General features: G+C 37.5%; 1 protein-coding gene across 1 annotated transcript; it reads right to left on the reverse strand.

The window, feature by feature from the left end:
* Positions 1–1,622: 1,622 nt before the first annotated feature.
* On the reverse strand, positions 1,623–14,615 carry LOC104603254 (uncharacterized). Its single transcript, XM_010267246.3, has 3 exons — positions 14,296–14,615; positions 13,748–14,196; positions 1,623–2,861 (listed from the first exon to the last, which is right to left on the reverse strand). The coding sequence occupies exons 1-3, from the start codon at positions 14,387–14,389 to the stop codon at positions 2,022–2,024; spliced, it is 1,383 nt and encodes a 460-aa protein (XP_010265548.2). The 5' UTR covers positions 14,390–14,615; the 3' UTR covers positions 1,623–2,021.
* Positions 14,616–14,888: the final 273 nt, after the last annotated feature.

Genomic DNA, 14,888 nt, shown 5'->3' on the forward strand with positions numbered 1-14,888 from the left:
TTAAGAGACCATGATGGCTAGAACTTCAAACAATTTAAATCTGCTCTGGTTTCGTAGAGTCTGGACGAAATAAAATAGATAATCAATTATGAATAAGGTGATATAAAATGAGTGTAGCAGAAATATGAATGATAAGATGAATGGGCAAAATGAAGGGATATAATAAGATCAGGAATGAAATCATCTGTAGGAACCCATAAATAACTCTAATATGTGATAAAATGAGAGAAAATAAACTTTGGTCACTTGTAGAGAAAACCATCAAAAGAACCAATTAGAAAAGTGATTTTTTGCAAGTCTAAAGGACTAAAAAGGCTAGTGATAGATTAAAAGGGGCATGGGTAGATATAGTAGGAAATGATAGGGTTCAAACAGTTTTGGGTTTTGGGTCGAATATAACAGGGCATTTCTAGAACACTGTAGTCTGCAAGTTATAGATATTAATAAAGGGTAATGGCAATCTAATAACATTGATCACAGAGAGGGTACAGAAGACTTTCAGAAACTTGATTGAAGGTTGTAGTGGAGATCCTCCTCATCAAGGAGCTAGGCCGCCGTAGGTTGGAAACAGTGGAGATCTTCCTCATCAAGGAGTAAGGCTGCAGTAGGTTAGAAAGATTCTGTTCTTGTTTGTTTGAGAGAGTTGTTTCTCCATTCTCCATTCCAAAAGGTATTACTGTCATTTCTTCAAAATATAACAGTACATGGTGTGGCATATGATCAAATTGTGACAGAACACTAACAGCAAGGAAGTAATTAGTCAATTGTCAGAAAACTCGAGGATACTTTAAAACAATAGTTATACAATAAGAATATAGTTCATCAATTAGCTAAATGGTAGGGATAGTTTAAAAAATTTGCCCTTACATTATTTACTTCTCTATGTGTGAAAAAGAATCAATTAAATAAATTTTCTTCTTGTGGTATTGGCTAGCCATACAATCTAACAGCATAGAGGAAGGAATACATCCAGACCAAGAAGTTGCCATTCAGCCCGATTAAAAAAAATATATAAAAGGAAACACACACACACACTTATCTTTAATATCCTGAAATTGCCTTTATAGCATTTGCATAACCAACTTCAACTCTCAACTTTTTTAGGTGAAGCTTACCAGCTATCTTAAACTCAAAATGACTGCATATAAATCAGAGAACAAGGGAAAACCGGGAAATATCTTCTGAGCAAAAGCAGCAATCAGCTGACCCATTTGGATTTGGCTAATAGTTGACTCAACAAATTTCCATTTTGTTGACTTTGCCTTCTATTTTTTTCTTTACAACAAAGACACACAACTTGAGGTTATTCATTGATAAATACTTTACACCATTGACTAGAATCCCGCCCTCTTTCAGAATTTGAAAGCTTAATTGTTAACTTGGCATTTTTGTAGATTTCAAATTATTTCAGTGGGGCTTGTCATTTTTAGTAAATAAATTATGAAATTGAAGTAAAAGAGGCTTGAATTTCAATTCTACATACTATCAAAATGCATATTCAATTTCTGTCATCACTCCATACTAACATCATTTTGAAGAACTTGAAATTAAGCAAAACGAGACAATTATATGTTTGATACGGCTAGAAATGAATCGAACCTTGTTCTAATTGCAACCCAATATTGAATAGTATAAACAAATTAAATATATGATCAAGATATTATACATTATGATTAAAATAAACTAGAAATGACTTTGATATTGTATTTCATGAACAATGGGGCTTGGGGTGAAACGACCCTGTAACCAGAACGGGTAAAGTGGTCCAATCGTCCAGTTCGACCATGAGTTGAAAACAAAGATTCAAACAAACATAGCCCCAAATAGCAGAAATAGAATAAACTATGGTTGAATTAAAATAAAAGAAAAGAAAAACTGAAGTTCAAATAAACTATAGAGTAAGTTATGAACAAGGTCAGAAGTCACCACAAGGTCCACAACAAAGTCCCCATTTCTTCTCCCCTCTAACATTTGTTTTCAAAACTAGAAACAAATTATTTGGTAATTTTCCTGCACCATCATTACTCATCCAGAAGATGGCCTGCCTCAGCTGATTCTGCCCCTAATTGCCTGTCAGTCACTTCAGCTTCTGCTGAATTTTCTCCTAGTTCCTCTGTTGCTTCAGCTTCCACCAACTCACTCAGTGCATTTTCAGTAACATCTTCAGCATCTTCCACTCCACCTACCTCCTCGACAACATTCTCCATTTCCTCTGTTATTTTGGCTGCCAATTCCCCATTTTCCGATTCTCCTTGAGTAGTATCTGGCATCGTGGTGGCATCTGGGTCAGCCCCACCATTTTGCTTCACTTGCTTCAGCCGAGCCATGTGCTTTTTCCCACTCTTGTGAGCAGCCATCACTCTTTCGCTATTTGCTCCTACATGACACATGTCGCACCACAGTTTGAATTTATTCTTCAAATCTTCTCTCTTTTGCTTTTTAGAAAGTGGTGCTTCTGCAGTTTTTTTCTTGGATTCTTTCTTTTGTTTCTTCTGCACCAACGTCACAACATTTTGCTTAGCATGCTGCTGCTTCCCTTCCTGTTGCTTACCTTGCTTCGGTTCCTCACTGAGAGCTGATAGCTTGGTGGGCTTGTCCGTTTTCTTTGGCAATGGAGTAGAGCTACCAGTGTTCTTTACCGTCATTTTACTAGCTTTCATCTGTTCTTCCTTGGCCTTGTGTTTTTTCCCTCGGAGGTGATCTTCCAGGACTTGTTCACTTGTTGCACTAATTTGACACAAAGCACAGCTCCACTCCTGAGGTTTCTTCTTTGCACCTGTTATAGAAAGCTCACCAGTACCTGTTGCTACTGCTGTTTCTTTCCTCTTTGTTCCTGCAAGACTAGTGTTTACGGGCTTAGCCTGCAATGGAAAATCAGAACATGTCCATCACTGAACTGAATGAATAATCATTATTCTGCTGGATGTTAAGGCCACACTGATGTTCAACATGTAACTGCATCCTTGATGAAACAACACATTTTCACCTAGTCCAAGTTCGAGCAAGTGACAACTACAAGCAAAAAATATTTAGATGTTCCTTGAGATTTTCTCTCTAGAAAGTCCAGCCAACTTTTGTCACCTCAAAAGACCATATGGCTGATCTGAGAGATTTACCGTGTTACAAATCCTCTATTCCAGAAAAAAGGTGCCACCATCTTCTTTAGCCATAGACAACATATTTGGTTAGAATGAAATACATGAAAACTTTAACAAAGAAATAGGAAAAATATTTCTTCCATGTCTAAAATAAGTAAAATAAAACCCCGGGGCAAATAGTCATCGAGTAAGTAGCACTCCGAGGTGCTGTTTTCATCAAGTTGTGTACCATCTACCAATTGTGCTTTTTCCCTTTTATGTCTTAAACACAATATACAACATACTGCAGCATCTATCGTTAAATGGAACCTCAGGATAAATAGTTGTGCACCTTCTAGTAAATGTCACGAACACTAGTACACCAGTGCTTTCTCCTTTGAATGTTACAAATACAATATAAAGCTTACTGCAGCCTTTATACTTAAAATGGAACTTAAAGGCTGATAATCATTGAATAAAATAGATGTTTTCCACAGATAATATGCCATCTAATACAAAGTCTTTGGTATATAAGCAGACTATTTAACTTTAAAAGAGGCATTGCTGTTGCAGAAATCTGCAAATAAAATAATAGTACGTTATGAAGGCAAATACTAAAATTAGGTCTTGCACATGCAAATCCAAGAAACCTCAAGAATACAAACAACAATACACCCATCCCAACAACAAACTAGAGACTCGATGTTAAAATTTAAGCAGAAGATGCCATAATAACTGGTTGAGGGTAGAAGTTTTCCACTGAGCAGGTAACTTCTCAAAAAATACATTCCTTCCTCAAAGAAATACTATTCTCAAGGAATATCAAAAAATGAGGCTACTATCTACTAATAGAAGGTATAAATACATGCTATGGCTTTTTCAGACGTAGTAAGGTAGAGCTGACTGACTACACATAATGCAATTTAGTAGTTCTAGAGTTGATTATCTTGCCTTTCAGAAATTGGGTAGGGGATCATATCCATAACCATATAAAATATAAATCAGTAAGTTCCTATGTGATGGCACAATGCCAGGCCTTGGTTACTAAACATCTTGTCTTACCATTCAAATACACCACTAGAAACATCATGGAATCCATTTGAGTGATTTGCATTTCCTTTCTGATCCAGGTTAGACTCCGGACATTGAACCCCTATGTCTGGTGCAGTGTTTTAAAAGGCGTGGGAGGCGTATGCCTGGAGGCGTGCCTCCAGGTGAGGTGCTCCCAAAACGCCCTGAGGCATATGCCAGAGGCCCTGAGTCGCTGACACCTCTGCGGCATACACGTCAGGTGTATGCCTCTTGCACTTTTTTCATGAGGCATGCTAGAGGCGTACGCCTCATGCGCCTCATGCACATCTGATATAAAAAGACAAAAAAAAAAGAAAAAAAGGAAAGGAAAAGAAAGGGAAGGGAAAGAAAAAGAAAGAGAAGAAAAAAAGAGAAAATGAAAGAGAAAAAAGATAAGGGGAAAGAAAGTGGCTTGCCCCCTGCCCCCCCGTTCAACTAATGTTATGCATCTTTATTCTTCTTAATATAAAAGATTTTTATTAAAAATAAAAAAAGAGATCCCCCTTCCTTTTCATCCTCCTCCTAACCCCCGTTCTCTTAAGGAGGCTTACGCTTCCTTGTGTTCGGGAGGCTTACGCCTCTTGCGTTTTGAACTACACCTCACGCCTCTAGGTAGTGGAACGCCTCGCATCACGCCTCCACATTTTAAAACATTGGTCTGATGATCATAGTCTTCCCAGGACAGATCCATCCTTACAACTCAGACATATGCTGACTTTTTTCAGTAAGCCTCTTATTAGGTTAAAGGGCAAAAGTAGTAAGCCTCCTGAAAGAATTGGCAGTATGAGAAATCCAGACACTGTAAATACAAACAACAGCCGTAACTAAGAATAATTTTAAGGAACAAGAAAATATATTGCAACAACAAACTTCTGAACATAAGTGCAGATTCTACAGCATTTTCCTTTCAAGAAACCAGACAGAAATTTTATCTGAAATCTTGGAGATAACTTTGCAACCCTCTTCAGTGTTTTTGACAATCACAACATGGCCAAGTAAATGGGTGAGAAAAGTAGTCTTGCAAAAACAAATTGCCCATCATGTAAACCAATCTATTTTCCAAAAAGAAAAACTGAAGTCAGTCACAGAATTTCTGAAAGCATTTTTTTAACATAAAGGGATCATTTCACTAGATTCAGAAACTGCAGTGCATTAAGCCCCTGTGCCAGTATATACAGCTTTACATCTTCAGCCCTTTTACATGCTACATAAGCTATGGCATGCTGCAGTTGATTCAAAAAGCTCAAATCCACAAATCTTATCTCTTAGTATTATTCTGAAAGTTGTAATGATGTTGTAAATTGAAGAGAAAGTTGAATCAAATCACATTCTGAATAGATTATTTCTGCCTTTCAAAAATCCTTCAGAAAAAGAAAAATATATTATAAAAAAAAAGAAATGATACACCATTTTTTAATTCATATCTACCATTTGTGTACTTAATACAATAGAATCTACCACCTGTACACTAGAAACTTAATATGATATAATTAAGTTTGACATAAAAGTCAATTAACCCATATTCACCTACATTGAACAGCCTTCTAGTAAAGGTTTTAAAATGAATGTCCCTTGAGAAAATAAGTAAAAGAGACAAAGGAATGAAGTACAAAGTAGAGATCTATGCCTCAATTGAACTGATTTGAAAAACATGCATGAATCATATAAAATATAAGATTCAGACAGTAATAGTAAGATCTTTTCTAACAAAATGATCCTAAAATAAGATTCAAATTGAAACCTTTTGATATTCATGATTCAAATTGTCAATTGCATCATAAATCATGAGATTTTGACAACCATGCAAGGAAAAAGCTATGGCTGCAACTTGGGCTGAGCCAACCCAAACCTAGCACCTTAAAAAAGAATTGGGTTGGGTTCAATGTCAGTCATTCAAATATGAGAAAAATCTGGAAAATGTCAGAAATGTGTAAAACAATAGACATGTGAAAACATTGTAAAATATAAGGAAATACACATACTGTATGGTGATAAGAAAAGAACACACTTTTTAAATTATCATATTGTTCAGTACAATCAAAAAGAGCCAAGAAACAAAAGTTAAAAATCAAAAACATGCGATAAAGTTGCTGGATAGACAGTTAAAACTACATAATAGAGTAAGTTTAAATGAAACTTAAGACTCTCTAAATGTGCAAACGATTCTAATAGATTAACCAAATAATCTTTTTTTTTTGGTAAATGTTCAGATTTCATTTTATTGTTGTGATTATTATTCTTTTAAAACTGATGGGGAATCTGGCTACTACCTCATGGTCTCTTGTAAGGCTGCTAAAACTGTTTGGGAGTGGGTTTTCTCCCGTTTTGGGTGTTCTTAGTATCCTCTGGAGACTGTCCAAGGTTTGTTTTCTCCTTTTGAAGTTGGCCTAAGAAGCGAGGGAAGACTATGTGGAGGTGTATTAGGGCAGCGGTATGCTGGTCTTTGTGGGAAGAAAGAAACTCACGCATTTTTTCTGACAAGAACATGGAAGAATTGTTAGATCGAATCCTTTTAAGAGCTGTTTACTGGCTAAAATCTTTGGAGTTGTTTTCAGATTTTCCTGTGGATGACTTGCTAAGAAACTGGAAAGAGATTGCTTCCATTGCTAGATGCAAGAGGACTCTTTGTCCGTTTTGTTCCCCTCCCCCCTCGGGCTTTATAAAGCTGAATTTTAATGGCAGCAGTGTAAGGAATCCAAGGCCCTCTGGGATTGGAAGAGTCTTCAGGAATGAGGAAGGGATTGTTATTACCTTATTCTCTAGCCCTATTGGAGAAGGTGACTCTCTTAGGGCTGAGATCCTTGCAGCGCTTGAAGGAATTCGAAGAGCAAAGAAATTAAATATCAGCTGTTTGATTCTGGAAAGTGATTCGAAGGTGGTGGTTAGTTGGTTGAAGACCAGTGGTTTGTGGAACTTTAACAATAAAAAAAAAAAACAGTTCTTATGACTGGGCAGGGACATTGAGATTCAGTACAGCTGGGTGAAGAGGAGTGCCAACTCATTTGCGGATGGGTTGACCAAGCAAGGAGTGAATAGGGAGTCTGTTTTTTGGGCTATTTTTAATCTTTTTCTTTGCATTCCCTTTGTTTTCTGTTTTTGGGGAGCTAAGTTATTTTATCTCCCCCTTTGTATCCTTATTCCCTCTCTTCTTTTAATTTAATGAAGATGGTGTTATTGATCAAAAAAAAATTATTATTCTTTTAAAACTGCAATTGCACTGCTTTATATCTGTTTATTTTTATGCTAGTGCTTTTCTTTATACATGGGAAGCTAGGGATATTTTTGGCATTGTACATATGGAGAGGGTGGTAGAAAAACTTTTTATTTGTCCATTCTTTTCTTCCATCTTTTTTCTTCTTTTTTTTTTGTTTTGATCAATAACCACGGAATTCATTAATAATGGAAAAAAGTTACAGGGAAGAGGAGCTAAAAATTCTTAACTCCCCAGAAAAGAAATACATCTGACTTAAACACACAGAAACTTACAACTAAGCCCAGAACCCAGAATAACTAAAAATTCCTTGCCTAGCTAATCCATCAGCAAAAGAATTAGCATTTCTTTTAACCCAAGTACATTGGACTTCCATATCTTTAATCATCCATTTGAATTTTCTTTTCTCATTGTTGTAGCTCCATATCTTGGAAGTGTCTTCTTTTAACCAATCCACAACAACCGCAGAATCTCCTTCTATAATCAGTTTCTTAGCATTAATTTCTTTGGCCCTTTGCACCCCTTCCAACACTACTAACACCTCAGCCCTCAAGGAGTTTCCCACTCCAATTGGGCTAGAGAACAAAGCTATTACATAACCTCTCTCATCTCTAAGAACCCCCCCAATACCCGAAGGCCCTGGATTCCCCACGCTACTGCCATCAAAATTTAGTTTGATAAAACTAGGAGGTGGAGGGTTCCAATTGAAATTCAAAGCCTTCTTCCTTGAGACTGAGCTAGCAACCTCTTTCCACTTACTTAGCAAATCATTTGTTGAAAAATCTGTGAACTCATTCATTGTCTTCAGCCAATGTATTACCCTTATATGAATCAACTCTACCATATTTTCCAGGCCTCTCTCCTTTTCCGAAAAGATCCTTGCGTTTCTTTCCTCCCATAATGTCCAACAAACAGCAGCTCTCACACATCTCCACATAATTCTTGATCTTTTTGCTGAGCATTCAATAGAGGAAGGGGAAAACAAGCTTTGTAGACTAGTTGGAAATGTCCACCTGCACCCAAATAAAGAAGTAAACCAATCCCAAATATTTTTTGCCAAAACACAAGATATTAGTAAGTGGTACCTAGACTCACCAGCAGCTTTGCATAAAACACACCACCAGTGTGGAGATAAACAGCTATTGGGTCTTTTTCTTTGCAATAGATCACCTGTGTTGATTCTTTCAAGGAAAACTTCCCAATAGAAACTCCCAACCCTCGGTGGCATAAGTAAAGGAGGCATAAGTAAAGGATCCGGAGGGAGACAAAGTCCAAATCCTACTATCTGTCTTTGTAGGCTCTAGAAAAATCCCATCAAGAATGGACAAAAGAGTTGAAATATTATCCAGTTCTGTGTCCCTAAGTGCTCTTCTCAAACCCAAGTTCCATGCAAACCCGGAATTTGAATTTGAGGAAACAAGGAAATTGGTAATTGGTTCATTTTTTAGGGTGGAAATTGCAAATAAAGCCGGAAATTGGTCTTTCAAAGGGGTCTCCCCAACCCAAACATGTTCCCAGAACTTTATGAGATTACCCAAGTGCAAATCATACCTGATCCAAGGAGAGAAAAGAGGCAAAACATCTCGGATGGATTTCCATGGTGATGCTCTTGTAGCCATAGCCAGAATCCTAGAGTCCCAACCATTCTCTGCAAGCCCGTGAATACTACAAATTATCTAAGTAGACAGTTTCTCCCTCTCCAATGAAAACCTCCACAGCCATTTCCCTAGCAAAGCCAAATTCCTCTTCCTTATATTCCCAATGTCTAGCCCTCCATCATGCTTACTCCTGCACACCATCTCCCATCTAACCCTATGATTCGTTTTTTCATCCCCTGGCTCCCACAGGAAGTCCCTCATTAATTTTTCCAACTTACTAGCCACCCCTACAAGCACCTTAAAGACTGAAATGTAATAAATGAGCAGATAAACTAGGGTAGACCTGATTAAGGTGATTCTTCCTCCAAGAGATAGGTAGTTTTTCTTCTAAGAAGCAAGTCTCTTTTCAAACCTCTCCACTATTGGAATCCAAAAGCTTCCTTTTTGAGAATTATCTCCTAGAGGAAGATCAAGATAAATCAAAGGCCAACTCAATACTCCACAACCCAAAATATTTGCACACTCAAGGATCTCACTTTCACCCTATTCACACCTACAACACAACTTTTATCAAAATTTACATTCAAGTTCGGCATTTGCTCAAATAGTTGTACTGTAAGTTTCACATTCCTAATCCAATTCATGCCCCCCTCTCACAAAATAAAATCGTATCATCTACAAACTGCGAGTGTGTGAGTGGTATACTCTCCCTGCCAACTCTCCATCCCTTGATTAGCCCTCTAGAATCTACCTCAGAGATTAGGGGAAGAAATCTCTAGCTGTTTACTTCTCTAAAGTCATTGTGGTAAGAGATAGATCATCATTATCTAGAAGGCTGTTCAATGGGAAAGTATCAAAGATGTTGCTACTACCAGAAATTGATAGAGAGAAATAGTGTTTGAGCTCCTAGCTAGATACCACTCAAAATATGGTATAATGAGACAAAGTAGGTTTACTCTCTCACAAGCTTATTCCTTGGGTCATGGAGAAGAAAGCACGAGACATACAATGATTAAGTTTCCTAGAATTGATGCTTCAGCCATTGTGAATACCAAAGCTCAAATGGTAGGAGACGAGGAGTAGTAATGATAGTAAGAAGAATCATCACCATCATATGAGGTCAGCTACATGAATCTGTTTCACCAATCCATTCTATTTAAAGCCATATCCACTATTAAACTACTAGTGCTTAAATTTGGTGTGCCTAATAGCAAGGACACTTGTTGATAACTTCATCCTATTTGAATACCATCCTGTCTTAGAAATAAGAAGGGGATGCTAATGTTTCTATTATTGAAGATTTTATTGTCTCTACCTTTAACCCCTGATTTACCATTCCTCAAGAAACTTGCAACCAGGGGTGAATTGGAGCTGAGCTTGAGCTTGAGCTTGAGCTTGAGCTCGGCTCGAGTAAAAAATTCATAAGCTCAACCTCGGCTCGGCTCGAGCTTGATTTTGAGAAAAAATATTTTATAAATATAAAAAATTATATATATATATATTTTTATTTGATATTTAAAGATTAAGAATTATAATAATTAATAATTATAATATTTTTATTATATATATCATTTTCTATAATTTTATTATATATATATTATTATATTTTATATATATATATATTAAATATCAAATATATATTCAAGCAGACTTGCGAGTCGAGCTCTAGTAGGCTCGAGCTTAGCTCGTTTAATAATCGAGCTAGTGAATTGGGCTCGAGCTCAGTTGAGCCGAGCCGATCTTTTCACGAGTCGATCTCGAGCAACTCGTGAAAAGCTCAGCTCGTTGCAACCCCTACTTGCAATCAAGGTTTAAAGCATCGATGCAATACTCCCAATAAAGTGTATCGTATAGAGTGTACCGTATCCATATCCATGAACATGGGATACGTCACAATTGGGTATATATCCCACGAGTCGTGCATATCGGCACGATACACCTCCATATCGAGCCGCATCACACCGTATTGATGGATACAATCTGATATGCATGGAACTATGTATTGACCACTTTTGGATTGTTCAAAACTTTAATAAAAATTGAAAATTATAATTATAAAAAATGAAATAGAATTATAATTATAAAACTGAAATAAATAATTTAAGATTTAATTTTCCCAAAAATTTAGTAAGAACTAAACGTTATAAAAATAATTTATTTTATCTATCTTAAATGATTTATATGTTTTATTTTACAAATAAATTATATGTTAAAAATGGAAGCATATTTAGTATTTGAAAAAATAGTTATTGTTTATGTAAAAATACTAAATAAATAATTTTTTCCAAAAATTTAATAAAATTTGAAAATTATAAGTCATAATTATTGTATGATGTGTACATGTTTTAGAGTTCCGATATTGTTGATTGCAATTTCCTCTTCACATAACCTATTAAACTGTGCATTTCTCATGTGTTTATACCTTATTCACAAACAATTCAGCTTTAGATTTAGTGCCACTAATGTATTGATGTGATTTGTATGCATTTCCTAGCATATTCAAGTGTTTCAATATCTTTCGTCCATAGGAATGGCAACGGGGCAGGGTCTTGCATGCCCTATCACTTGATCCCAAATTAAAATACCCCACCCCATCTTTACCTCGAACCCCACCAGGGCTAGAAATCCTAATCCCATCCCCAACCCCATGGGGAATGGGGAAACGGGGGTCCTCAAATTTCAACTTGCTTCGCCCCAATCATTCCTACTTGCAAGTTTTTTTTTTTTTTTTGAAACCTACCTAGAACTATATTATATAATATAATATTAATAATAACACTATAGAAGGGTAGATTTAGGGTCAAGGCTAGGTGGGGTGAACAAATACCATCCCCACCTAGTCCCTAGCCCCCCAAGTTTTGGGTTTCCCCGAACCCCGATTAGTGGTCAAAAAACCCGCCCCAACCAGGGCAAGGTGGTATGGAGCCCCAGGGGATGGGTCAAATTGCCTTCTTTTTTCATCCATATCCATGTGTTTCCAACGTGTATCTGTTTCTGAGCTGTCCGATATGATACTCGATACCGATACTTAGATCCTTTCGTGCAATAGCCAATGGCAAAGGTGGAAATGCATAGTCAATACCTAAGTCAGCTAGATGATAGTGTTGGAAGTTCCTCTATAGCATCCTAGCCTTTTGAATCATCTAGTACAAGGGAACAGGCACCTTTGCTCATATAGGCACCTCGTTCCATTACAAACCATGCTATCAGATTAGGTAAAGATGATCCTCTTTAGATTAAAGACTAAGGGGTATCTAATCATACGACTAGTTAATCCTCTTTATTTTTGACATATCAATTGTGTTTTGGTAGAGATAGGGTTTCTATTGTTGATGGTTCTCTTGCCTCTTTATTTGACAAAGGAAATTTAGAGTTCTATTGCATTGTCTTCTGTTCTTCATGTTCTCAAGTACTAACTTTAGAGTTTTTGATTTCTATTAGTTGTGATGGGTGCAGAAAGGCATTCATAGTCTGGAAACCTTTTTTACATTAACCAAGTTTTATTGCAAAAGTTTGCATCCATTTTTTGAATGCAGACTTTACACTCATTTTGAATGCAAATATGTCTTAGAATTCAAGATTGTTGTCACTTTCAATACACAAGTGCATTCTTATCACACACCTGCAAAACAGAACCAGGGTGCACAAATGCATTTGATCTGGCATTTGCACTCTACCCAAACGGAGCCAAGGTGCAAATGGGCTGAGTAGAGATTCTGGTTACTTTTGCTTTAGGTTTGATTTTGTTTTGTTTGTTTGCAAGGCTCCAGTTTGGAAAGAGTACAAATACAAATATGTATAGTACAAATACATACAAAATAATACAGAATACAAGGTTTTACACTCTACATAATTGTATTTGTACTCCTTCCAAACTGAGAAGGAGTACAAATACAAATATGTATAGTACAAATACGTGGCTTTTTCTTGTACACTTATATTCCCTTTATTTGTGTCTCAACAATTTTTGCCCTTTCTTGATATATTTAATAAAAAGTTTATCTTATTTTAGAAATTACATTAAAAAGTTAATTTTTATTGATATTAGGGCCCAAAAGTTGCCCTTATCAGTTACAATCCCTTTTTAATTTGAAGGTGTAGAAGTAGAAGTGAAATGATGCGGTCCCCACTTTATATAAAAGTGAAGGAAAGCAGAAGAAAGGCTGTTTGTTTGAAGGAGTTAAATGATGCAGTCCCCACTTTATATGAAATTGAAGGAAAACAGAAGAAAGGCTGCTTGTTTGAAGGAGTAAAATGATGCAGTCCCAACCTTATATAAGAGGAAATTAAGGTAGAAGAAGGTTATGTAACTCTGCATCAGGTGAGAATGCAAATAATAGTTACAAACCAACATATGCAAATATGAATCGGCTCAGATTTGCACCGCAAAGTGCAAACAAATAGAGCTAGCATTGCTAATGAGCATATATTCAAGGTGTTTTGCATGCAATAAGCAAATTTTTAACAAATTTTCTAAAATCTCTTTTGGGTAGGGAAGAACGCCTTGCATAACATCCAATACAGAAACAAAAGCACATAAGTATTCGAGGAAACAGTAGAAGCAGAAAAGACCTTCAATACGTACTCAGCTACTGAGCATGGACTCGTGCTATACCCCGAAACTAAACACTACAATCCAACATTTTCAGAGAAAAAGAACAATACTCTGTGTCCAGCCATAAACTTAGAAATAAATCAACATAAGTACATAATTCAATGAATTCTTGAGCATAAAACCAAAACTAATAGTACCCACATAAACTGTCGAGAATAAACAAAAAGGCACTCACCAAGAACACAACTTTCCCCTTGCTAATTTCAGTCGCTTCGGGATGGCGCTGAAATGGCAATGGCTCGACGACCCCAGTTTCTTGCTTACCCGAACAAGACAATCTATCCTCACGCCTACTACCCTCTGGAGTCATCACCCCAATTTCCCGGCTACCTGGAAAAGACAGCCTCTCCTCAAACCTACTGCCTCTCAGATGATGTATAAATGAAACCCTTGGCTCGGACAGCACAGAAAAAAACCCTTCCGCCCTACGTAGCGCCGCCAACTCCCTCTCCATTTGCAATTCTCTCCTGACCTCTGCTTCAAGAACCCGCCTCCGCTCCAATTCTGCGGAGAGAATCTCCTCTCTAATCCTATCCTTCTCGATCTCTCGCTGAATCGATTCTTGTACGTCAACCGAATTCCTCACGAAACCATTACCTCTGATATCGCCGCTTATGTACCCGGCTGAAGAGAAAGGAAGAGAGAGGATCAAGAGGAGTAGAGCTTCGAAACAAGAACCAAAATCATCATGAAGAAAGAGGGAGAGGGTTTGCTTGAACGTACCACGCAATGCTTGTTCGGTGAAGTAGCTACTAGTAGTTGCAGAAGAAAAGAACGTCGAAGGCGCGCCGTCGTATCGTCGAAACCGGAAATCCATGGGGAATGCAGAGCACCGGAGGTACTGACTTGTGAACTGATTAGGGTTTAAGGAATGGAGATTTGGGCTTTTGGGGAGAGAAGGAAACCCTGACGCTCAGAGGTTGGGAGTTGAAAGAAAAGAAAACGGCCGATCGGTTGAAACTTGAAAGGGGAAGAAGGTGTACGACAATCTCCGCATGGTCGTCCACTCGTCGACTCGTCGTTGAAAGGCAATAGGGTTCGCATATGCCCCCCCACATACTTGCCCCCCAAAAACGTCCAACAAAACTGGAACGCGACGCGTGTGTGACACACGCGCATTAAGCGAGACGCGTGCGAAATTCATTTCACGCCGTGAAATGTTCCTCCGTGACCCGCTCCCTTCGTGACCCCTTCATGACCCGCTCACCAGATATTAATCCGGTCGAGTTCTGCCGGCCGATGCCAACGGTCATACCGGCAGGAGGTAAATACTCTCTAAGTTTTTCTCATTTTTTATATATTGTTTTTTCTCATTC

This window comes from Nelumbo nucifera, chromosome 2 (assembly GCF_055504915.1).
Source record: "Nelumbo nucifera cultivar China Antique chromosome 2, China Antique-T2T, whole genome shotgun sequence".
NCBI classification, from domain to species: Eukaryota; Viridiplantae; Streptophyta; class Magnoliopsida; order Proteales; family Nelumbonaceae; genus Nelumbo; species Nelumbo nucifera.

Coding starts and splice junctions, on each gene's coding strand:
- LOC104603254 (XM_010267246.3), bottom strand. CDS start 14,389: ATGGATTTCCGGTTTCGACGATACGACGGCGCGCCTTCGACGTTCTTT. Junction 14,197..14,295: donor CACCGAACAAGCATTGCGTG/GTACGTTCAAGC, acceptor CTTTCTCTTCAG/CCGGGTACATAAGCGGCGAT. Junction 2,862..13,747: donor AGGGGAAAGTTGTGTTCTTG/GTGAGTGCCTTT, acceptor TTTCCATTGCAG/GCTAAGCCCGTAAACACTAG.